This window comes from Pongo abelii, chromosome 4, assembly GCF_028885655.2.
Source record: "Pongo abelii isolate AG06213 chromosome 4, NHGRI_mPonAbe1-v2.0_pri, whole genome shotgun sequence".
Lineage (NCBI taxonomy): Eukaryota > Metazoa > Chordata > Mammalia > Primates > Hominidae > Pongo > Pongo abelii.
In genome coordinates this window covers 85,555,560-85,582,498 of record NC_071989.2, presented here as the reverse complement: position 1 = coordinate 85,582,498, position 26,939 = coordinate 85,555,560, and the positions used below count along the sequence as shown (strand labels likewise).

General features: G+C 36.3%; 1 protein-coding gene and 1 pseudogene across 1 annotated transcript in view; both read left to right on the top strand.

Moving 5' to 3' along the window:
- AP3B1 (adaptor related protein complex 3 subunit beta 1) overlaps positions 1–26,939 on the top strand; it is a 293,463-nt gene that overhangs the window by 249,618 nt on the left and 16,906 nt on the right. The window contains exons 23-25 of the mRNA XM_002815683.5: positions 6,815–7,046; positions 11,666–11,750; positions 25,312–25,409. Of these exons, the coding sequence (XP_002815729.2) occupies positions 6,815–7,046; positions 11,666–11,750; positions 25,312–25,409 (415 nt within the window). The remainder of the gene's footprint in view (positions 1–6,814; positions 7,047–11,665; positions 11,751–25,311; positions 25,410–26,939) is intronic.
- On the top strand, positions 947–5,003 carry LOC103890661 (heat shock protein HSP 90-beta-like; annotated as a pseudogene).

The following is a 26,939-nucleotide window of genomic DNA, read 5'->3' as shown; positions in this document are numbered from 1 at the left end:
ATCTTTCTAATCCTGGACAATGAACAAACAAATGTATCACCTGCCCCAGAGGGAGGCATTACCTCTGTCTTCCAAAGGCTGTTTGCTGTAGAAACATCTTTGAAAAGAGCTTCAGAAGCAAAGTTGCTAATGTTTCTGCTCAGAAGACGTGAGACCTGTAGAGCCCTTTTTGGCACCAGGGACCCGTTTTGTGGAAGACAGTTTTTCCATGGACCATTGGGAATAGGGGGATGGTTCTGGGATGAAACTGTTCCACCTCAGATTATCAGGCAGGCGTTAGATGCTCCTAAGGGGCGTGCTGCCTAGATCACTCGCATGCGCACTTCACAATAGGGTTTGCACTCCTATGAGGATCTAATGCCACCGCTGATCTGACGGGAGGCAGAGCTCAGGCGGTAATGCTTGCTCTCATCAGCCACTCACCTCCTGCTGTGCGGCCGGATTCCTGACAGCCCATGGCCTGGTACAGGTCCATGGCCCAGGGACTGGGGACCCTCTGCTGTAGAGAATTGTTTCCAACGAGGGAAGGGAAGTGGAATGGCAAGGATCTAACATTTATGCCCTTAGATCAGGGGTCAGCAAACTTTTTTTGTAAAGGTACCAGATAGTAAATGTTTTAGGTATTACAACTACTCACCTCTGCCATTGTAGAGTAAAAAAGCAGTCAATGTATGTAATGAATGTATGTATGTAAATGTATGTAAATGAATGAATATGGTTGTGTTCCAGTGACACTTTTTAAAAATAGGCAGCAGGCCATATTTGGCTTGTGGGTTATAGTTTGCAACCTCTGCCCTACATGTATTGTGTTTAGACTTATTAAATCTTCCCTTTTTCTTAAACCCTCATTTGCACAGCCCAAATCTAGATCACTTTATAGTTAATTTATGTTTTATCTTTTTTGCATCTAATAAAATCATTGTTGTCTATAAAATATGACGTCAAGAACACCATTTGCAATGTTGAACATCTTAGAATATAAGCAGCCACAGATCTCATATATATTTCTGGAATATGGGTATCTGGTCTGATGTACAAAATATTGAACTAAAGTCTTAATATATATTAATATTAATATAACACTGGATTAAATGTATTATATATGGAAGTAGTCGAAGGATTTATGGAACCCACTGGGTTTATTGAACAAAATATCACCTATGTATTTTATCTAGATGCTGGAGAAGGTTGGCTTAATATGACTTGTATAAACTTAAGCAACAAGGGTAAAAAAGTAATCAAACATTTTCTTTTTCTTTCTTTCTTTTTTTTTTTTTTTTTTTTGAGACAGAGCCTTGCTTCATCACCCAGACTTGAGGACAGTGGCACTATCTCAGCTCACTGCAATCTCCACTTCCTGGGTTCAAGTAGTCCTCCCACCTCAGCCTCCCAAGTATCTGGAATTACAGGTGCATGCCACCACGCCCAGCTAATTTTTCCATTTTTAGTAGAGATGGGGTTTCACCATGTTGGCCTGGCTGGCCTCAGACTCCTGACCTCAAGTGATCCACCCGTCTTGGCCTCCCAAAGTGCTGGGATTACGGGCATGAGCCACCACACCTGGCTATGTTTTCATTTACTACCTTTCTGTAGTTAAACAAGTATATATTATTACCACGAAGTGTCATTTATGATCCTGTTTATTGTGAAAGAGTGCATAGACCTCTGGGAATTGTCACAGATAACCTTTGGAGGTTGTAAGGGAGGGCCTTTTTAGATGGTGAATTCATTAGAGAATACTTTTTACCTTGAACTTGGTTGAATGTGGAAAGAATGAGTGGAGAGAATTATACTGTTTTTCTTTCTTTATTCATCCCTTAACATATTTTTTGACAATTATAATAAAGCTGTAGAATTTTGAGACAAAGTTGAAAACTCAAAATAAATGTTTAGACCATACATCCTAGGATTAGACTGAGAGACGGAATCAGTGAGTCTGCCAAGGTTTGATGGCTCTTAAATGACTAAAGGCATACTTCTAACCACCTTGTATGATATCTACAGTACTGATCCCTGGCCGCTGTGAACCATACCTTTGTTCTGTTCTGCTCTAGTCCCACTCCTCTACCCTTGCCTTTCTCCAACTTTCAAATAGTCTTCCCTTTTACATTACAGTTTCAGCTTTCTTTCCCAATATTATATGTAGGCCAACTTTTTGTGAATTTCCACAGAGATAAAGCTGGCTACATCAACATTTATTTAATGATTTGATAACAAATATGTTTGTGGAACAATGTAGAATAAAAGTAAGACCTGGTCACTGTCTCTAATATGCTTATCATTAAGGAAATAAACATGTAACACTGAAAAATATAATTAGCCATATAAGAGCTTATATTTAAGGTTGATTATCATAGCCTCAGTAGCATGGGAATTTATGGGGAAAAAGAAGATTTTTGCTGAGTATAAATGTATGAATATAAAATATATAGCTCTGGAGTCATCCCAGTATAGCCTTGGTGTCATGTGCATATTGGACAGTCCCAGCCCACGTTGCTCTCTAGTACTTGTAGCCTTTTTCTTTCAAGATGCCTGAGAAAGTGCACGTGGAGAGGAGGAGGTGGAAACTTGCCTTTCAGGCAGGTATTGCCCAACTCATGTCTCTCATCATCAATACCTTCTATTCTAACAAGGAGATTTTCCTTCAGGAGTTGATCTAATGTTTCTGATGCATTGGACAAGATTTGATGTAAGAGCCTGACAAACCCTTCCAAGTTGGACAGTGGTAAAGAGCTGGAAATTGACATCATCCCCAACCCATGGTAATGGTTCCCAAATTAGGAGATCAGCCTTGGTCATGTCAATGCCTGTGTCTACCAAAGTCAGGGTGATTCCCTGGTACTAAAGGATTTATGGAGGCTTTTCAGGCTGGTGTAGATATCTCCATGATTGGGCAATTTGGTGCTGCCTTTTTTTCTGCCTGCCTTGTGGCAGAGAAAGTAGTTGTGATCACAAAGCACAACAATGATGAAGAGTATGCCTGGGAGTCTCTGGTGGGGGTTCCTTCACTGTATGTGCTGACCATGGAGAGCCCATTGGCAGGGGTACCAAAGTGACCCTCCACCTTAAAGAAGACCAGACAGAGTACTTAGAAGAGAGGAAGGTCAAAGAAGTAATGAAGAGCACTTACAGTTCATAGGCTATCCCATTACCCTTTCTTTGGAGAAGGAAAGAGAGAAGAAAATCAGTGATGATAGGCAGAGGAAGAGAAAGGTGAGAAAGAAAATGAAGATAGGCCAGGCACAATAGCTCATGCCTGTAATCCTAGGACTTTGGGAGGCTGAGGTGGGCAGATCGCTTGAACTCAGGAGTTTGAGACCAGCCTAGCCAACATGGTGAAACCCTGACTCTATAAAAAATAAAAAAATTAGGCAGGCATGGTGGTGCGCACCTTAGGTCCCAGCTTGTGGGCTGAAGTGGGAGGATCCACCAGGAGGCGGAGGTTGCAGTGAGCTGAGATCACACCACTGCACTCCAGCCTGGGCAACAGAGTATTACACCATCTCAAAACAAACAAACAAAAAAAGGAAGATAAAGATGATGAGAAAAAGTCCAAGACTGAAGAAGATGTGGGTTCAAATGAAGAGGATGACAATGGTAAGGATAAGAAAAAGAAAACCAACAAGGTCAAGGAGAAATCATTGATTAGGAAGAACTAAACAAGACCAAGAACATTTGGATCAGAAACTCTGATGACATTCACCCAGGAGGAGTATAGAGAATTCTACAAGAGCTTCACCAGTGACTAGGAAGACCATTTGGCAGTCAAGCACTTCTCTGTAGAAGCTTGGTTGGAATTCAGAGCATTGCTATTCATCCCTTGTTTGGCTCCCTTTGACTTCTTTGAGAATGAGAGGAAAAAAGAACAACAAACTCTGTGTCCATCACGTGTTCATCATGGACAGCCATGATGATACCGGAGTATCTCAACTTTAATCCTTGGTGTGGTTGACTTGGGATCTGCCCCTGAACATCTCTCGAGAAATGCTCCAACAGAGCAGAATCTTAACAGTCATTCATAGAAACATTGTTAAGAAGTGCCTTGAGCTGTTCTCTGAGCTGGCAGAAGACAAGGAGAATTGCAAGAAATTCAATGAGGCCTTATCTAAAAATGTAAAGCTTGGGCCAGTTGTGGTGTCTCACCCCTGTAACCTCAGCACTTTGGGAGGCCAAGGCAGGAGGATTGCTGGAAGCCATGAGTTTGATACCAGCCTGGGCTGCAAAGCAAGACACTATCACAACAAAAAATAAAAAAAAATTAACCCAGCATGGTGATACACACCTGTAGTCCAAGCTACCTAAAGGGCTGAGGCAAGAGGATCACTTGACCCCATGAGTTCCAGGCTGTAGTGAGCTATGATTGCACCACTGCACTCCAGCCTGGATGACAGAGTGAAACCCCTATCTATAAAAAAAAAAAAAAAAAAAATTTTAGAATTTTAAAAATTAAAATCTAAAGCTTGGAATGCACAAAGACTCCACTAGCCAGCGACGCATGTCCTAGCTGCTGCAGTATCACACTTCCCAGTCTGGAGATGAGATGACATCTGTGTCAAAATATGTCTCCTGCATGAAAGAGACACAGAAATCCATCTATAGCATCACTGGTGAGAGCAAAGAGCAGGCGGCTGGCTCTGTGTTTGTGGAGCAAGTGCAGAAGTGGGGCTTTGAATTAGTATATACAGCCAAGCCCATTGATGAGTACTGCGTGCAGCAGCTCAAGGAGTTTGATGGGAAAAGCCTGGTCTCAGTTACCAAGAAGAGTCTGGAGCTGCCTGAGTGAGCTGAGATCGTGCCACTGCACTCCAGCCTGGCGACAGAGCGAGACTCCATCTCAAAAAAAAAAAAAAAAAAAAAGAAAGAAAAGAAACAGAAGAGTTTTGAAAATAGTTTTTATTCAAGGAAAAGAACCTAACCTTAGAAGTGAAATTGCTTTGAAAACTTAAAATACTAGATTGTTGTTATCATCATCAGAAGGCTTAAGTAGAATGAATAAGCCAGTAGCCCTGTTATTTTATATAACCAAAATTTTAAATTTAGCTAATTGTTTATTATATTTTACAAATAAACTCTCCTATAAATTTTTATGATTATTTAATTTTTTTTTAATTTTTTTTTTTTGAGGCAGGGTCTTGCTCTGTCACCCAGGCAGGAGTGCAGTGACCTAATCATGGCTCACTGCAGCCTCAACTTCCTGAGCTCAGGCAATCCTCCCACTGCAGCCTCCTGAGTAGCTGGGACTGCAGGTGCATGCCACCACACCCAGCTAATTTTTTGCATTTTTTGTAGAGACAGGATCTCACCATGTTGCCCAGGCTGGTTCTCAAACTCCTGGGCTCAAGCGATCCTCCTATCTCGTTCTCTTGAAGTGCTGAGATTAGAGGTGATGATTATTTTAAATTGCCCACATTTTTTGTTGAGCTTTTGGAGAAAGAATACTATGTTTTAATGATGCTTAGTAGGCATGATGTATCATTTTGTATATATGATATTTAACTCTTGGATTTTTGTTGAACTTTAAATCATTACTATAATTGCTAAGTTTGTAATGTCATCAGGTGTACATGGCATAGTGAAAGTGTTTAATAGGTTGATACATACTCTCAAAACTACAATAGATAATCTAGTTGGGAGACCACACTTGTCAGGAAAAAATCTTAATCAAGCCTATTTAATTACAAATTGATTTTTTTTTTAATGCTTGCCCGTGTCAGGTCAAGCCTAATATGCAATACTGATATTTTGAATGGGAAGAAAGCTATCACATGGTTTTAGAATGGACAGTGTTTCATTATTTAATATGCTGCCTATGATTTCAATCAAAATGAGATTGAGGGAAGAATTTAATTAAGAGTCCAATGTTCAATAGAAGGGTGAAAGATGATTAACCAAGAAAATATTGGGAGGGGGAAACAAGGAAAGATTTGTTTTACCAAATAATTGAATTATATTGTAGGTCTATAAAAAATAAAACAATATGGTACCAGTTTAACAGGACAATCAAGGCCCAGAAATATCTCCTAGTACATAAATAATTAGAACGTTTGCATTTACAATCATTGAGGAAAGACTATTCATTAGCTCATGTAGGGACAATTAGTTCAGTATCTGGAGAAAAATAATTAAATATGGAGTCAGTATATCAAAATCAATTCCATATGAATTAAAATCTGAAACCATCAAAGATCTGGAAGACAATATAAATGAATAGTTAACTTGATCTCAAAGTAGAGATCTTTTCAATCATTAAGGCACAGGAAGAAGCCACCTTATCCTGGGAGCCATGGTCTTCAGTTTACAGCAAAAGAAAATAAAAACAAAAAAACAGTTCAAGGAGTCAGGATTGGAAATGAAGGTCCAAGATGTTCATCTTGGTAGTTGGCTAAAACACCCAAGAAAATCAATTGACAAACTGTTAAAACCAATAAGAAAATTAGCAAGATCGCCAAATATAGAGGATCTAGGGAAAAAAACTAACAAAGTTTATAAATCCCTTCCCCCCCGCAAAAAAAAAAAAAAAAATAAGTATGTTTGTATTACTGAGATTATGCTCTTCTTATTAGCCTTATGTTGTAAAAAACAATTAATATATGCTTGGAAGTTACAGAAAAATTTTCATACAGTTTTGAGGGCATTTACTTCTTTGTGTCATTTCTGACTAATATCTATGTGTGTGATATCCTACTAATGTTTGTTATTGTAGTTCACATAATACTGTAGGGAATCCAAGAATTAAATGTCATAAATGTGTGTTTTCTAAAAGAATAACTATATTCACTAACTCATCTTTTTTGCTTTTTCCCATGTGTAATAGGTCAGTACTCCTGCATTTGTACCAACGAAAACTCATGTGCTGCTTCATCGAATGAGTGGAAAAGGACTAGCTGCCCATTATTTCTTTCCAAGACAGCCTTGCATTTTTGGTGAAAAGATGGTCTCTATACAAATAACACTGAATAACACTACTGATCGAAAGATAGAAAATATCCACATAGGGGAAAAAAAACTTCCTATAGGCATGACAATGCATGTTTTTAATCCAATAGGTAAATATTAATTCTCATTTAAAATCTTAACTATATTTGATCACTAAATATGTTCATTTTAAAAGTAAAGTAGAATACTTTTTAGTAAAATAGTAAAGTAGAATGTGATTGTATTGACAGTTAGCATATTCAGTTTATATTTGCTTTTTCTTGTTAAACTGAATTTATCATATAAGATAAATACATTTCTTTGCTCTTAGTGAATCAGGTCCCAGTAATAGTAATACCAGTAGTGATGGAAGGCTAGGTCTGCAGAGTCAAGATTGCCATCATGTTTTACTTACCTGCGTCACCTTCCCCCATCTCTCCTCCTGGTCAGCTTCATTCCCTGCATAATTTTAAGTGGTTTATTGTGTATTAAAAGCAAGAAAATTGCTCTGCATTTCTGGATACAATACTTCTCGTATCTCGAGATCCTTTCCTGTTTCCCTTCACTTTTCAATTTATGGGAAAGTGAAGGGAGTGAAGACTGAGAGGATATAGACCAAGCTTGTCCAACCTGCAGCTCAGGACAGCTTTGAATGCAGCCTAACACAAATTCATAAAATTTCTTAAAATACTGTGAGTTTTTTTTGCGATTATTTTTTCTTTAGCTCATCAGCTATCATTAGGGTTAGTGTATTTTACGTGTGGCCCAAGACAATTTTTCTTCCAATGTGGCTCAGGGAAGCCAAAAGATTGCACACCCCTGATGCAGACTAGTCTGCTTGTCTTCTTCTCCATGTATAGAATATACAGTAGCCTAGAGGATATCACTGGTATTTATCCACATCTAATTTTTACATGTTTTCAATCCGTTGCCACCATTTAAAAATGAAGATGCTTTTACATTTTAAAAAATGAGAAATCTCACTGTTCTTGGAGCAGAGCGTAAAATATGGCAGTACTGGCCCTTTATCCCCACATGCAGCAACCAATGAGTGGGTTGCTGAGCAGCGGCTGTCCCCAGCTTTGGCTTGCGCTTTCCAGGTTGCTTCTGTGCCCACCGCATCCTGTTGTCTCTCCAACAAAGTGTCAGTGGCCATTTTTCATCCCCTTTGCATTTTTTAAGTATTTTGCTAAAAATATACCCTTTAAACATTAAATGTAACAATTGTGTGTCTTACTTTGAATTTGAAATAGTGTAATATTTAGAATGTCTGTCTCTTTCTTTTTGGTTTTTGTAAGTGGAGATAACCCTAAGGTTTAGTTGAGAGAAGCTTCAGGCAAAACCTCAATTAAAAGTAATAAAAGGTTTATGTCATTGTATCTTCCAAATGTTATAACCAGAATGCTCCAGAGAGCTCCTTTTTATAATACTTAAGATAAACAATGCCTTTTGACCAGGATCAAGTAAAATTAGGTAATTGTACCTTCTTTACTCATTGTTTCATATAACTCTTCCATTTTTCTTTATCTGAGCTCTTTGGCATTGCTGAATTTTCTCCTCTGGTTCTCATGAATCTTTCGGTAAAGAAAGTCATTTTTTGTGTGTGTTATATTTTTACACAAAGGAATAAAATAATTTTTGATAAAGTCTGGTAAAGTTTTATAAGCAACCAGAGTAAAGAAAGTGGAGTTAAAGTAAGCTGATTTCAAAATCCACTTAATTTTTAAAAATACACTATTTAAAGAACACAAAGTATCCTAATTTTTACTATATAGTGTATGAAGTTAATATATTGCAAGGAATTATTGTGTTATTTTTGTTGCTTGTAATTCAACCTTTTTTACCTAGTTAAAAAAAATTAGTTTAGTTTAGGAAGTGTCAAGCAGCTGATATATGAATTGTCTGAAGGTTGAAATTGTTATCCAAAGGTTAAAACAGTAGAACAGTATTAATTTTTCTTTGAGCTGGCATAATGAGTTGATGAGTTGACCTTTAATTGGCCTATGTAGAATAGAAGAAATAAATATAATAAATTTCATAGTATGACCTTAACAGAAAAATAAAATATGAATGTTTACCATTGCCACAGTATTGGTTGTAGGCTTTTCTTTGTCATTCTTAGACAAATTTTTGTGACTGTATGTTTCATTCATTTTGTTGGCATTATTGAATGCCTTCAAGATACAGACTTCTTTCGTCTGCAGTGTGTACTTGTATGTAACACCACCTGGATGACACAATTATCAATAGATTGTAGGGTTAAGGAATATATTTGATCACTAAATATTTTCTAAATATGTCTAAATTAGTCCTCCAAAAACATTTTAAGAATGCAACAGAAAACAAATACTGTATTTTAGTGTTTTAGTAAAATAAGGGAGGTAAGATATTTGTTTTATTTACTTTTAAGAACGTATACACATTAAGGAGTCTGCAGTTTTCTTATCTGCCAGCAATCTGGTTTTGTCTGTAATGTGCAATGAATTTTTTTCTGGATTTCATCCTGTGTTTGGCATGAAACTGTATTCCTTGCAAGAATATTAGGAATAATATTCCATTTTCCCCAAAGAGACCCAGTATATAAGAGGGTTTTTTTAAGACACAAAGAATAGGTTAAGCTCTCTGTACTATATTCAGTGGCTTTATGTAAGTGGTTGACAAATTTGAGTTCAGCTAAGATTTTACCAGTTACTGTACAGCTGTTACATGAAAGTAAATGGCCTCCTATATGATTTCATGTGTTGATATTAATGGTGTGGCGTAACAGAGCCAGTGTTTTTCAGTCACTTCTACATAGCCATCTTGAATATATAGGAGCAAATCTAGAAATGGTATCCAAACAGAGACACCTAATTGGGTAAGCTTTCCCAGTTTAGTCGTCTCCAAGTATTATAAAAATCCATTATTTGAATAATTTTATGCTGATCATTTTTCTCCTGAAGCATCCATATAATAAAACATGCCGTTGATCATGGACTGTCCCCCAGAATTAGTATGGCACTAAGCTCACAGTTAATTATCTTAAGACTGAAGACAGTATCAAACAGTGTCAAAGAGTGCTATCAACAAGGCGTCTTGAGAGCTGTCAGTTTGTCAAATGACATGCAAAGATACATGATGAAAGGAGATCTAAATCATGAAAGCCATCAAGTTTTGGAGGTGATGGAATTTGCTACTAATGTGTCAGATAAAAACAAGACCAAACCCCAAAATAGTTATGGCACAGAAGGCATTAAGAATTCACTCAAGAATAGCCTTGAGCAGCGTGTGACTGACAAAGCTCTAAACTGTTGACAGCACATAGCTTTATGAGAAATGAAAAAAAATGTAGGTATCATTATAGTTATTTACCCTACAGTAAAGCCTATTTGCTAGAGATTTAGGGAGCAAGTCTTCTGGTATTTGTGTGGCATCCTGGTAAATGTTAGGTTTGTAAACAAATGAAATTCAAACTAGAATCAGCAAAGTAACTAACATACATACCACTGAGCAAGTAGCATTTTAATTATTACTTTTTTTATTTTTAACATACTTCCTTTGCCTAACAAATAGCATTTTAAAATCAGCATTGAACAAATACTCTCTTGTAATGCCTACTCCTCATTGAGCCTATGAGATATAAACATAATAATAAATGAAGCTTATTGAATTATTATTTTATCCTGACTGTACCATCATCTCTGTCGTGGTTAGCATTCAATGGCAAATCATACCTACCAAGAAGCCCTAGAATAGTCACACTCTGTTGAATTAGAAGTGTGCTTTCTAAAATATAACTATGTGTGATAGGATGTATAGAGAATAGATAAAGCTAAATATAAAGTGATTGTATGGTATAGCTGCAATTATGCAGAATACTTTGAGCAAAGTAGAAATCAGAAATGGACAGTTTCTATATATAAACAAATATATACATATTTATTTAAGATCCCCTCAATTATTCTAAGGTATAGCTAAACTTTCAAATCATAAGCAGAATAAAATTTTGTTCCTGTTTGACTTAAGTTTTGTCATTGTTAACTGAAAAAAAAAATACTGTATTGTATATTGGTATAGTTATTTCCTATACTTGGTTAGTTGATAGATGAAGCTTCAGAAATTCCAAATTTCTGAAATTCTATCAAATGTCATTTTATTTTTTGTTTTATCAAGATAATCTAATCTGCCACAAATCTTTTTTGAGTATTTAATGCAATTAGACTTAACATTTTGGTTTCAATTTGAGATCTCTTAATTAATTTCTGAGTGCATCTTAATTTCTTCTTCCAACTTTATTTACATTTTTTAATTAAGATTTTTTTCATTGAAAATTTGGAACATTGTTTAAAATTTACTTTTTATATCTAGAATAAACGTGCCATAGTTTAAGTACGTAACCTCTTATGAACTCCCAAAGTCCATTACAGGTATGCGAAACAAGAACACATTTATTTCCTTCTCATTTTCAGTACCTATAGAGATAATATTAGAAAACATGAAATTTCTCAGGAAGATACGTATTTCTGAAAGAAATGGGTATAATGTGTTCATTGGTGTATGTGCAGAATTAATTTGTGAAAAAGAAGACCTTGAAACAGAATAGTTAGGTTACTTCGTAATTTGCTTTAATATTCTTAGTTTGACATTTTTAAGCCATCATTAAATTTCACAGTTTCAACCAAGCTACAAACATTACCTAAATTTTCAGTGTTTAGTTTGCCTCTTTTTCACATCCTCTGTGTTTTCATGTCTAAATTATCTTATTTCCTAGACTCTCTTGAGCCTGAGGGATCCATTACAGTTTCAATGGGTATTGACTTTTGTGATTCTACTCAGACTGCCAGTTTCCAGTTGTGGTAAGTTCAATTGTTCTTCTATTTTTTATATAACCTGTAAAGGATAGCAGGTCAAAAACTAAGCTTTCAACAGCTTTTGTGTGTGTGTGAAAGACAAAACATTTAAACAAATATGTTTTGCTTTGATAATGTTTAGACTGCCTTGGAATAGTTGTACAAATTGTGTGCAGTATGTGTATTTTTAGCATTCATTACACACCTAGCCATTACAACCTGCCATATGTGATTGAAATCCATGGTTTGTTGGTTAAAGAAAGAAGCTACTACTAAGTAATTTTTAGCTTATCACTCCAGTTTTAGAAAATTTATGAGAAAATTCATGAGGAAAATCCAGGAGAAATTAAAAACATTAATAATATTATTAAATAGCTCAGAGAAGATATCTTTTGAGATATACATACATGTTATCTTGAGATTCTTAAGTGGAATATTATTGATGCCATCAGTACCTAAAACTCACACTTTTTTTTTTCCTTTTTACATCGATTTACAAACTGCTTTGATAAAAGTCAAAAGAGAACGTTTATGCAGTTGGCAAAAGTTTCATAGCTGAATGCTATTCAGAAGAGCTTTTTTAGGATTGGATTTTGTTGTTAATGTTTTTCTACAATGCTTTATACATTTCTCGTGAAATTCAGAGGCTATTAGCAAATTAGTACAAAGCTGTATTCATGCATCATTGAGAATTATCTTTGAATTCTTTTCTTTTTCTGATATAAGGCCCAATTGGCTATTTTGAGTTGAAGTTTCTTTGTTTTTATTCTAAAAAGAATTGAGACATTTTATCTACATTTTAGCTAGCTTAGAACAGAATTTGTTATGATTTAAAAGTCTTGAAGTTTTAGAAATAGACATTTTAAAATAAATGTATAGATTAAACATAGTGAACTTTTCATTTTCATATACCTTTTCAGTTTACCAGTAATTCTGGCCTAATGTTATACCTTTTATTGCCGAGAACCTGCAATGATAAATATAAGCAATGTAGCATAACACATTGATTTTATGCAGATCATCACCTTTATGTTTTGGGAGGTCTGCTATATTAGTGATATATAAAAACTGATTACTTTTCCCAACATTGCCTAGTAATTGTTTATTATTTTTCTATTAGACAAACAACACAGATCAATATTACTGAACAACAGGCTATGAGTAACATCACTCTAAATAGATTTGCCTCTAACACCAGAGGTATATTCATTTTAATGATTTGGACAATGTGAACCCAATGACAAAGCTCATGTGCCAAGTTAGACCAAAATTAAGAACCAAAAAAGATTCCTTTTTCTTATCAATTTATATAAAGAACCTTTTGATTCCTATGTAATTGATTTTTTTTTCCAAATTTTAATTACAAAGATTTCCTTTATAGTCTCTTGAACAGGATTTGCATTTTGTCTTTCATAATTAACTAAGTCCCTTTAAGGTTGGATATATATGCAGGTAGTATTTGATTTTTGTCTTATGCCAAGGAGTGTATGTGAATAATATTTTTCTAAATTTCTTTCAAACTAACTTTAGGAAAATAATTCATGTATTTCACATAGAAAATGTCCTTGGCTATTAAAAGCATTTACATTAGTATGTTTTGCTGTTATAAAGACATAAATTATTTATTTTAGATTTTGTTAAGCACAACAGCATGCTAGATCAAAAATTTTGTGTGTGTGTTCCAAAAAGAGCACTTTGTCTTGCATCAAATGTAATTGATCCTGAAGCAGTATAATCACAATTACTCACTTTCTTAATTGGCCTGCCCAAAATCAGAAAATGGAAACCGATCGACAGTGTTTAAATCAATAGCTTCATAGTAGTGCTTGTGGGGGTAGGGAGATAGTGGTAATGGGTAGATCAATTGGTCTTAGATGCCAATCACTGACTGTGCCTTTTGCATAGTAAATAGCACTTTTTGCTTAGTGATGTGCTGTATTAGTCTTGGTAGTTCAATAAAAAGAAAACAAGAAACAAGAATGGCTGATATTGAATTTTTTCCTTGAAATACATTATACAAATCGATACATAAAATTATGGGTAATAACAGCATATTTGATAAGGAGCCTTCAGAAATGCTGAGAACATGGACCAAAAGCCTGTCAGATACTCTTTTATTTGTTAGAATAAAAAGAATGAGAGTAAAATGATCCTGCTTTAGCTTCTGGATTAATTCTATATCATTATAATTGTATCTATGGATAAATAGACATAGACAGAACTGTTATATTAGGCTATGTAGTTATGTGCATATTTGATAAGCATCTTTGCCTCTTTTTTGCTTTGGATTTTAAATGGTCATCAAATTAAGTTCTTGATTAAATTTATTGAAATCAAATATGTGCGCAATATACATAAATGTATCTGTCTAAAAGTTAGTGCAGTACATAAACAGATCCTCATCCCCCCCAGGCATGCATGCATTAACCGGTATGGGAAGTCACACAGCTCAGTGCTAGTTAGAGAACTGAGCACATGTTTTTGTCCAAAGATCCATTAAAAAGAAAATACATTCTTTAATAGTGAATGAACACTAAAAATATAAGAACGAATGCCATTAGCTGACCAGAAATTGTGAGGCGTTATTGACAGAAAACAAACAGGAGCAGATAAACAATAACAGAGAAAATAAAAATCACAGGGTAAAACACTCGTGGGAGAAAACTGCCATAATGGTAAGAACCAATCTGGCAGAACATCAAGCACAAAGTGAGTAGGGGTCTTAAGACAGTCATCAGGGAATTAACTCCTTCCAGCCCCTTAGTTCCCCAGTCTTACCCCTGACAGCAGGCAACATACACATTTAATTTGAGACTTAAGAATAAAACTGTAAAGAGAATGAGCCACTTGCCTGGGAAAGACGTTTTGGTGTGGATGTGGGGACCTACAAAAACAGAGCAGGGTTTGAGTTTGTGTGAAGGAAGCAAGGATGGTCAGAGACGAGATGAAATATAGTTTTATCCAAGAGAGTATCCAAAATATTCTCAGATCCTCACCACTAGGGTAAAGCCAGTGTTACGTTTGCTGGTGGGAAGGAAAGGCCATTTCCTGCCTGCCTGCCTCCAACATCATGTCCACATAACCAGTTAGTATCTCGTCCACTTATAAAAAATAAAACTTTAGTCAGCCCACCCAGGGGAGAGGAGACCCATAGTAATGATAGTTGCTAACTCAGTAGGTGAATAATGGAATGGACACAGCTGAATACTGATTGAGCGTTCTGGAAGAAAGGGTCAAGGAAATCAACTAGAATACAAAGCAAAAAGGCAGAGACAGAAAATAAGGAAAGTTAGAAGGATCAGTTCATCTCATAGGAGCTCTGGCAGGAAAGAAAAGACAATGAAGGGAAGAAATAATTTAGAAAATAAATTATAGAGGAACATTTTCTGCTGGATGTGGTGGCTTACATCCATAATCCTAGCACGTTGGGAGGCCAAAGCAGGAGAATTGTTTGAGCCCAGGAGTTTCAAGACCAGCCTGGATAACATAGCAAGACCTTGTCTCTACCAAAAATCAAAAAGGGTTAGCCAGGTATGGTGGCACACACTTGTCATCCTAGCCACTTGGGAGACTGAAGTGGGAGGATCACTGGAACCCAGGAGTTCAAGGCTCCAGTGAGCTATGATCGCACCACTACACTCCAGCCTAGGCAACAGAGTGTATCCCTGCCCGTAATGAATGAATGAATGAACATGTGCCCCAACAAAAGAAACACACAAGCCTTCAGATTAAGAGGGCCAAACAGGGTGAATGTGAAAAACTATGAAAAAGACCACATCCTGGTGAATTTTTGATAAGGGGAAGAATATCCTATTATCTTCCAAAGCAGAGAAAAAAGCAGCTTACCTAAGAATGGACAAGAAAGAGAATGGAATCAAATTTCACATCAGTCACATCAGTACTCTTATCAGTTCTGGAAGCCAGAAGGTAAAGGAAATGACCTTTAAAATTTTGAAGATACCAAATAGTCGTTTTTCAGCGAAGGATTCTATCAATCAGTTTACCAACTGCACATCCTTTCTGAGAGGATTACTCAAAGATATACTGTAATAGAATATTTTCTTAAATCTGAGACAGAACCAGGCATGGTGATGCATGCCTGTAGTCCCAGCTACTCAGGAGGCTGAGGCGGGAGGATAGCTTGAGCCCAGGAATTAGAGGCTACAGTGCGTGATGATTGCACCTGTGAATAGCCGCTGCTTTCCAGCTTGGGTAACATAGTGAGACCTTATCTCAAAAAAAAAAAAAATCTGAGACAGAGAAAAACATAGAATTAATAAAACAGTAGTGAGCAAAGAATTCTACCTATGAAATTTATCAACGTATAAAAATAATTGTTGACATAATGTGAAAAATAAATATTAACAATAAATTGGAACCAAAATCCAAACAGAGACAAGTGCAAAGAGGAGTGATGGTATACTAGGGTTCTTGTTATGTTTGAGAAGAGAATTGATTGATGGCAAAAATAATTTTAAATATGGTTTAAAATATTAAAGATAACCACTAAAATAATAGAAATGTGATGTATTATAACTTCTAAACAGCTAAAGGTAGGAAGAAAGGGAGTAATTAAAACCTGATCAGGGCTGCATGTGGTGGCTTATACCTGTCATCCCAGCTCTTTGGAAGGCCAAGGTGGGAGGATCCCTCAAGGCCAGGAGTTCAAGACCAGTCTGGCCAGCATAGCAAGAACTTGTCTCTATTCAAAAAAAAAATAATAATTTAAAATAAATGTTTAAAACTTGGTCAGTTTACCCAAGAGGAAGAGGGAAAAGCATGGCAAATATAAAACAAAAAAAGATGGCTACAGAGGCCATGCACACCGCACATACTAGTTTTCACAATTCACGTCAGAGAATTAAATCCTACTTTTATTAAACAGGTAAAAAACAAAATTTAACATATGCTATTTATGAGAAACCTCCCTAAGAGAGAATGGCCAGAAAAGCTGAGATTAGACAGATGAAGTGTGTGTGTGTGTGTGTGTGTGTGTGTGTGTGCGCGTGTGTGTGTGTATGCATTTATCAGATAGATGTGCTAAAACCAGAAAAATTAAGAAGTATTTTAGGTAAAAAGTAATAAATATTTTGTGTTCATTGTAATCCTCCAAGAAAATACAATTGTTACAAACCATTAAACCATGCACTTTTGTAATTTATAAAGCAGAAAATAATACAAATACTAGGAGAAATTGTCAAAGCCATAATCATGGTATATTTTAACATGCACATCAGAAATGGATAAATCAGAGAGTAAGGATAAATAGGTATAGATACATACAGGTTTAATGATTTAATTAAGAAGCTTGATCTAAGATATATATGTTTACATAGAATTCCTTGTTTCCTGTGTAAAGAAAATACTCATTTTTTAAAAGCACATATAGGATGTACAAAAAAAAAAGGAAAACTATGGGATAATATGATTAAAGAAAAAAGACAACTAAGAAAGATTAGAGAGGAGAAAGATGACAAAGCACAGAGATCTTTTAAGTTACAAAATAATACTATACAGTTCTACACCAGTAAATTGGAGTAGTTAGGTGAAATTAATTGTTTCCTAGAAAAATATAAATTAGGAATAAAAACGATTAAATTGTATCAGAACCTTAAAAAAGAGAATTTTTCTAGAACGAAAGAAAAGGAAATCATGCCATGTCATTCTGTAAGTCTAGCATCACTCTGATTTTAAAGCCCAAAAGGATAACCTATGAAGATGGACATCAGTTGTAGTTATAAATTCAAATGACTTCTGGCCCGTACAGGTTATCCATAGTCACATGAAATATCAGAAACAATCTCTTTCAAGTCAGAAAAGCAAAACAAGTATGTCTGCTCGCCACACTATATTCCACATTATAATGGAAGTTCCAGCCAATACAGAAAGGCAAGTAAACGCCATTTGCAGTATAAATCCTGGAAAAGAAGAGACAAAATTATAATTTTTTTTTTTTTTTGAGACGGAGTCTCGCTCTGTTGCCCAGGCAATCTCGGCTCACTGCAACCTCCGCCTCCTGGGTTCAAGGGATTCTCCTGCCTCAGCCTCCCGAGTAGCTAGGACTACAGGCACACGCCACCATGCCCGACTAATTGTAGTATTTTCAGTAGAGACAGGGTTTCACCATATTGGCCAGGCTAGTCTCAAACTCCTGACCTTGTGATCTGCCCACCTCAGCCTCCCAAAGTGCTGTAATCCCATTACAGGCATGAGCCACAGCGCCCAGCCAAAATTATAATTTTTATTCAACATAATTTTTTTTTTTTTTTTTTTGAGACGGAGTCTTACTCTGTTGCCAGGCTGGAATGCAGTGGTGCGATCTCGGCTCACTGCAACCTCCGCCTCCCGGGTTCAAGCGACTCTCCTTCCTTAGCTTCCCGAGTAGCTGGGATTACAGGCACGCACCACCAGGCCCAGCTAATGTTTGTATATTTAGTAGAGATGGGGTTTCACCATGTTGGCCAGGCTGGTCTTGAACTCCTGACCTCAGGTGATCCGCCCACCTCGGCCTCCCAAAGTGCTGGGATTACAGGCCTGAGCCACTGTACCTGGCCTATTCAACATAATTATTAACCCATAAAGTTGGAATCAACAGAAAATCTATTATTTAAACTAATGAGTTTAGAAAGGTGGTACAAATACTTATGTAGAGAGAAAAAAACCTGGAACTTTCCTAAAGGGCATAAAGGAAGATATAATTAAATATAAAGAAATATAAGCAAAATAAAAAAATAAATATACTGTGTTTTTCAGTGGGAGACAGTATTGCACCTCAAATGAATCTTCAAATTCAATGGGATTCTAGGCTAAATGCCAGTCGACTTTTTCAAGAAACTTGACAAACTTCTAAAATTCAGCTGGAAAATAAAATGCACAAGAAAAGTCAACATTTTTAGTGAAAAAAGTCTTTCTCTATAATAATTTAAAAATATTCCTTAAAGCCACAAGAATATTTTTATTCTGTATAATTGCTATTGGCACAAGAACCAATGAAACCAGAGAATTTAGAAATGTAGAAATTTTGTATGTCATAAAGGTGACATTTCAAATCCGTGGGGAAAGAATGGACCATTCAGTAAATGGTGTAAAATAAAGGAAAAAATAAATGGAAAAAATAAAGGTAGCTTCCTCCCACAAATTATACCAAAACAAGTTCCACGTGAATTTATTATTTAATTATAAAAAACTATAAAGTATTTAAATATAGATAAATATTTTCATACTCTGAGGACAAAAGTCTTAAGCAAGACACAGTACTCAGAAAGATATAAAAGAAAATAACTAACAGGTTCTTCTATTAAAAATTTAAAACTTCTGTACAAGTAAAGAAAAAGTAGACACCATAAACAAGATATGAGAAAGCAGTGCAGCTTATTTGGCAGAAAAAAGTTTAAAAACCAGGACATGCAACTCTCACAATCAATGAAAAAGGAATCCAGTAGAAAGGTAAGGAAAAGCCTAAGAATAGGCAATTTACAAGAAAATAAATGCAAGTGGCCAACTTGCATTTGAAAAAGATGTTCAACATCACTAATATTTAGGGAAATAAAAATTAAAACATTTCACCCATCAGATAGGCAAAGTTTTAGAATAACTTTTGTATCTGGTATTGACCAGGAAGGCAGAGAAAAACATGTCCTCTTGTATGCTGTTTGTGGGACCTTAAATTGGCAATATCTGTAAAATATCCATACTTTTCAACTCAGCAATTTCACTTTTAGGGTATCAAGCCTAGAGAAGTATTTGTGCTTGTACGGAAATAGATCTAGCCAAGTATAAGCATTGTTTATAATGGAGAAAAATTGGAAATGATAATCAGTGGGGGAATAATGAAATAATGATATATCCCTATTACATATGTAGGTTTTGAGTACCTCCTGTGCATTATTTCATTTTATTTCCTTTAATAGTTAAAACTAGCCTGCAAGGTAAATGTCACTCATTCATAGATGAGAAACTTGAGTCTCAGAATAGGCTGCTCGCCCGTTTCTCTTACCTACAAACTTTACCAGTTTGGATCCTATAAAGGAATCCGTGAACTGAGGTTACATGTACTACAAGAATATATGCTACAGTTAAATGTGTACCAAGTAGAATCTTGCCTTACATTAAATTTTATACCATCTGGTCTTATGTAGCTAGGCTATTTAAAGCTACCCTAATAATAGTGCTTCATTGATCTGGTGACTGTTAATTCTGATAAATTTACATCTATCATCAGTCATTTTCACATTCCCTATCCATGTTGAGGCAGTTATGTGTAGAAATGGAGATAATCTGTCTCTCCCCTGTTTAATCAAAGGGATTGTGAAGAAAAAAGGAAAAGAAAAGCTACATGGAGAAAGAAATAAATCAAAAAGAAGGCAAAATGGTAGAAAAGGAGATGCGTATAAACTGGAGGACATCCTAGAACACTCATGTAAATGAAAGTAAATTTTCCCCCCAATAAAGAGGAAATGTTCCATCTTAGTTCTATTATAAGCCACACCTTGCTTACAAGATGAGACTGGCTTACAAAGTGAGTTATGTACTGGTTATATTGGATTTTGTATTTGGTTGTGTGTAACAGAAACCCAACTGCAGTGGCATGACCAAATAAGGATTTATTATCCTCCTAGAACAAGAACTGCAGGGGTTGGCTGTTCAGAGCTGGTGCAGTAGCTTCCCAGTGTCTTCAGGACAGTAAGGTCTTCCACCTTTTTGTTTCATGTGCTAATTTTGTTAGCAAATGCTGGTCAACTTCGTGATCACAAGATGGCTGCTCCACCTCCAGGCTTCCATCTGCATTCCAGACGGAAAAAAGGAAAGAAATGACATGGAGAAAGGGGCCAGGTTTATGTCAGAAAAGCAAAACTTTCTCAGAAATCCCTACCGAAGTTCTGTTTATAATTCATTGGTCATAACTGGGTCACTTGATCACTCTTAGCTACAAGAGAGGCCAAAAAATATGTTTCAGCTGGGCTCTCTAACGCCTTGCTTGTTGCTAGGAGGGACATTTCAGGATCGCTTTCCCCACCCCCTGCAAACAGCTAGACATTCATAGATGCCTTAGAAGGCAGATCTCCTGCCTCTTCTCTCTCTGAACACCCCACCCTTCTCCCTTGGCATCATTGCTGTCAAGCCACTTTTAATCGAGGAGTGTTGGGAAGAAGAGTTTCTATTAAAAAGAATAAACAAGTAATTCAAAAGTGTTGTACGTAATAATGTAACTCAGTGGTCCCCTAACTTTTGAAATTGTTTACCTCTATTAGTAAAAATATTTTGAGTATGTACTCTGTAGAAGTTTATTTGTAATTATATATGTGTATGTATATGTATGTATATGTGTATATTTCTCACTGTGCTGACATGTATTTTTACTAAAACATACAAAAATAGAGGCCAGGCACAGTGGCTCATGCCTATAATCCCACAACTTTGGGAGGCCAAGGCAGGAGGATCACTTGAGCCCAGGAGTTCAAGATCAGCCTGGGCAACATAGTAAGACTCTGTCTTTACAAAAAAAAAAAAAAAGGCCAGGCACAATGACTCACGCCTGTAATCCCAGCACTTTAGGAGGCCAAGGCGGGTAGATTGCTTGAGGTCAGGAGTTCGAGACTAGCCTGGCCAACATGGTGAAACCCCGTCTCTACTAAAATACAAAAATTAGCCAGGTAAGGTGGCAGACACCTGTAATCCCAGCTACTAGGGAGGCTGAGGCAGGAGAATTGCTTGAACCCAAGAGGTGGAGGTTGCAGTGAGCTGAGATTGCAGAACTGCACTCCAGCCTGGGCGACAGAGTGAGACTCTGTCTCAAAAAAAAAAAAAAAAACATTAAATTAGCTAGGCATGGTGGCATGTGCCTATAGTCCCAGCTATTTGGGAGGCTGAGACAGGAGCATCACTTGAGCCCAGGAGGTCGAGGCTGCAATGAGCTGTCATCACACCACTGCACTCCAGCCTGGGTGACAGAGCTGAGACCCTGTCTCCCAGAAAAACAGAACCTTAAAAGGAATGAGAAAAAATAAATATAATTAGTAGGGTTTTTGCCTATACCTCATTGGATTGTCTTGTGCCTCTGACTTTGGAGAACTTTGTATACAGTGACTTGAAGCTGAAATTTTAAATCTTATACTGAGTTCATTTGCAATATATGTATTCCATGTATGTACACATACATCTTCTTCTAGTCCTTCACCAGTGTTTACATATTTCTCTTAATGTGACTGAGTCTTCCCCTCCATCAGGTTTGGTCTCATTCTTCGAGTAGCCTACCCTCAATCCTTTCTCTCTTAAGCACTCCTTTTCGGCTGTTTCCAAAGAAGTATCCTACTCCTTTCTAGGGCTAACCCACTCACCTAGTTCTTGTGCTCTTCATCCCAACCTCTTTTACCTCTCCTAAGACCTTGCTCTACCAGTTATTTCTTTGTTTCTTCTTCCTTACTGGCTCTTTCCCCTCAGCCTCTAAACATGCTCAGGTTTCTTTAGGTGTTATTCCTTTGCTTCTTCATTCTCAGGAAGCTTCTGCTTTCTGTTCCTTCTTCCATTGCCAGTCTTCCCTTCACCCTTCAACTCACTGCATTGTGTAGTCTTCCTGCAATCTGAATGGCCTTGCTAAGATTAACAGTTATACTTCTTTTTATCCCTCATCTTATTCTGCCTCCCTGCAATATTTGGCACACGTCTTTTTTCCTGACCACTCTTCCTCCAGTCTCTTCTGCAAGTTGCTCTTCTTTTTTTACTTAAATACAGGCCTTCCCCAGATTTGCACTTTCTCCTTTTTGTGGTATCCTCTTTTCCTATATGATTTTTATCTACTCATAAGGCTTCAGCTCTTCCCTACACCATTTACACCATTCTTACTGCTTCCAGACTCTTACGTACTGCCCTGTCCTCTCTCCTGATTCCCTTTCTTTTTTCTTTTCTTTCTTTTCTTGATGGGGTCTCACTCTATCACCTAGGCTGGAGTGCAGTAGTGTGATCATAGTTCACTGTAGTCTCAAACTCCTGGGCTTAAGCAATCCTCCCAGCACACCCTCCCAAGCAGCTAGGACAATAAGCACCTGTCACTATGCCCAGCTAGTCTCTCTCCAGATTCTTGATTTGTATTTCCAATTATCTGCTGAATATCTCTTCCTGGGTAACTCAGTACTCAAAATATAATGTGGCTAAAGCCAAATCTTTTTCTTTAAGTCCCTAAACTCCTTCAGCACATTGTCATTCACCCAGTTGTTCACATTAGAAGGTGTGAAGTTTCTTCCCTCCATTCATCACCAGGTGTGTCCCTTCTATTCTAGAATATCCATAAAATATTCCATCTTCCCCTTGCCCAGTGCTACCCACCCTGGGGAAGCTGTATATTATAGTGGAATAAATGTGGACTTTGAAGTTAGATCCACCTGGGTTCAAATCCCAGTGCTGTCAATTACTAGCTGTGTGACCTTGGGCATATTGTTCAACTTCTTTTCAGTTTTCTTATCAGTAATTTTGAAATAGCAGAAGCTATCTCTTAAGATCCTTTTTAGGCTTTATTAAAGTAAAAAACACACAGTAAATGCTTTAAAAAATCAAAACCCTGCCTAGGCTATTAATTTAGACTCCTAACTGATGTACCTGCCTTTAGTTTCTCCCTTACTCCACCTTACATACTGCCACTGGAGTTTCTAAAACATGAATGGGACCATTTACCTTCCTATGCCAAAAATCTCTAGTAGTTTCCCATTGCTTCAAGAAACACTGAAACACCTTTGTCTTAGTTATATGAGTAAAGTAACCATATGCTTTATCACACATATCAGAACACTTTAGAGAGTGAAAGGAGGCACCAGCTGGACAGGATTCCACAACAACAGCCATAAACTGAGACTATTCCTGGGAGGACTGGGATGAATGGTCATACTATATATGATACTCTGCAATGTTCCCCCAGCCTCTTCTGTTGACATATTAGGCTGCTCATCATTCCCAAAGTGCAGGCCTAGAATGCCCTCTTTCTCCTCTTGGAAGTAAACTTAGTCTTCACTCCTGCAGAATGCTTTCCACATATCTAAGGTAGTGCCTGCCATTCCATTATAAGTGCAATTTCTTTCCCTCCCGCTAGACTTGTGAGCTTCAAGGGCCAATCTCACTTGGCTTTAAATCCCCAGATATTCACACACTACATAGGATCAAGTTTGTATTCAATAAGTGCTTATTGAATTGATAAATAAATTGGATTTATTGGTTTGCCTTCAACAGTCCACCTATGGAAAAAAATAAGGCCACTTACAAGAATACAATACATAATAGCATAAAATAAAAGTGGATTTTATGTTCTTTTTTTATATTATGTCATTTGTCTCTACCCAAACATGAATAAATTCAAGTGTTTCTTAACCTAATGTTTAGTATTTCTTATCCACAATCCCTGTTTCTCTAGCTACCATCTCACAGGCTATGGGATCCAGTTCTAACATGAAGGTAGAAGTCCCTCTATGGGACTTCCTGAAAGTTTTTGCTTTTGTAATAAAAAGGAACAGATTTGGTTGACATAGTTACTCAACACTCTGTCGTCACCACCCTTCCTTCAATGGAATGTAAACTGGTACCTGGAGATACAGCAGCCATGTGGCAACAATGAGGATGAAAGCCAACATAGTAAGGATGGCAGAGGGAAAGCTAGAGGAATCTGGGCCTCTAAAGGGTTTTTTAAGCCCCTGAATGAGCCTGTGACTGGTAACTCTAAGACTTCTTGTACTATAAATGATCAATGCCTTTTTCTCAAAAAACTGTTAATTGGATTTTCTGCTTATTTGCCGCCAAACACACTACTGTCATTTAGGATACACTCATCAACCTACCGCTAAACATCTTAACTTTAAAAAAATTTTTAGACAATTTTAGTAATTTTTATTGATCATAATATCATGAGACATAGGTAAATGCACTTATTGTTTTTCTATCTGATATTAGAACAAACAAGATTGGCTTTCTTAAATTCTTCATGTCCTGTCATTTGAAGTAATAACTTTTACCACGTTGGTCAATAATGTCAATAAATAGCACTACTAGCAAATAAGGGCTTTTTTTTTTTTTTTTTTAGGAAAGCAAGTTTGCAGATGAGATATTACTTTATTAGCACCTATCTAAACACAATATGGTCACTCTATTTTCTTCTTTATTTAAAACTAGTATTTTTAAAACGAGATCTTAACTGTTTCAGACTAAAGCATTTCGTCTTCTATACTTTAAGATGTATGCAAACTAGAGATAAAATATTACTTCTCTATAAACTGCATGAAGTGTTTCTCTTGGTGGTAGTGGTTATATACAATTACTGCAATTTTTTAAAGTTCTTTTTCAAATGGGATAATTTACTATACCTATGTAGTTTTGTTTTTTAAAAAATCTTGATTGAGATAACAGATGTATTTTTCTGCAAGTAATGTTGTTTGGGAAAATGTTTAAACCTTTTTAGCTGTGATGCTTAAACCAAAAAGGTCTTATTCTGTATATGCTAGCATAGGCTTTCATTGCATTGATTTAACTACTTAGTATTAAGAATGTTTATTTATGAAGCATTTAGTCAGCTTTGATTGTTTTTCTTCAGTACCAAGGATGATTGCTTCAGTGTTAATATTCAACCACCTGTTGGAGAACTGCTTTTACCTGTGGCCATGTCAGAGAAGGATTTTAAGAAAGAGCAAGGTGAGAGATGTCCACAACTTACTAGAAATTTACATACCAAATAATATGTGCTCATTCCTGTACAGTCTCTCAAATAAATTTTCATATGTACATAGCCATTAACAGATATTAGTGCACAATCTTCCAGTTTTTGTTAATGCTTTGTACTTACAACCTTAAAAACAGATGTTTGTCTATATTCCTGGCATACTTGAAAATTGATTAATATATCTTTAAATGATGCATTAATTCTTAATCACCTTTTCAATGCTGAGAGTTGTTGCTTGTCAACCTGATGATATACTAATGGGTTTTGTATTATTCAAAGTGCCAGGAGTTGGGGACTTTACCGATGTCCTACCACTATAATTGTTATGTTTGTGTATTTTTTCACTATAGAACTGTTTTTTTATGTCTTACTAATGTATTTGTCCCTGCACACATTAGACTACCTTATCCTTCAAAATAAACTCCTAATTATGGCATTAAAATACTTCTAGTTTCTTTTGACCTAATTCTATATTAAAGAAATGCTGTGTTGTCAGAACCTATTAGAACTGAAATGTTTTTAAAATAAGTACTTAAAAAGAAAATATTTTCAGCAAAATGCAAGTATTAATATCTGTAGTTCGCCCAGAGTCAAACATACCTTCTAATAAAAACGAGGTGGTTTTTTTCGTGTGTGAATAAGGGGAGATAACTGTCTGATTTTATGTGTTTAATTAACGATAACGTTTATAAAATTAAGGCATATTTAAATGCTATAGTCAGCAGTTTTTACAACTTTATGTGAATCTAAGCCATTTTTTCCTGTGGAGGGTGTTATCAAAGATCCCTTCATTTTGAGGTAGTAAATCATACCCATCAAACTTCCAGAACGTTCTAGGCACACACAAATACCTACACCTAAGAAGAGGGGCATGCTTCCTGGCACTCTGCTATTGTGCTGAAGATACTGTTTTTACTCTAAGCCTTTGCAATTCACAACGTCAAAAAGAAAATCTCATACAAGGCCATCAATTAGTAGTAATATTTTTGCTGGACATTGTTTAAGCGATAAAAAAGAACGATGAAATCTTTCTTTGGATTTGCATTTCTTGGAAAGTTGATTATTGCTATAGAGGAAAATTATCTTTATGATTTTATTTTTCTCTTGACAAATTGAATTGATTCTTATATTTGCTATTCTTACCCTTTGCTGGCTAAAGCCTGCCTCTCTGCTTTACATCTGCTCAGCAAACCAAGGTGAGTGGCACACGGTGACTGAATAAGGCTTTGGCACATTTATTGTTAAGGGGATATTCTTTTTTTGAAAAGTGCAGCTAAAGTATATCTGAAGCAGCAGATTATTATATACCCTTTCACTCCCTCAGCTTTTGGTTAGAATACTTAATATTTCGATCAAATTTTTTGTGCTCTGCTGTGACTGAGGGATTTTTCGCTGACTAGCCATACAGAACCATAAGTGCACGAGAGAGGTGCACTTGGAGAATAGCTGTGGTCCTCTGTGGAGCTGTTGCCAAAATTCCTTTTTCTTCTGCCATTTTACTT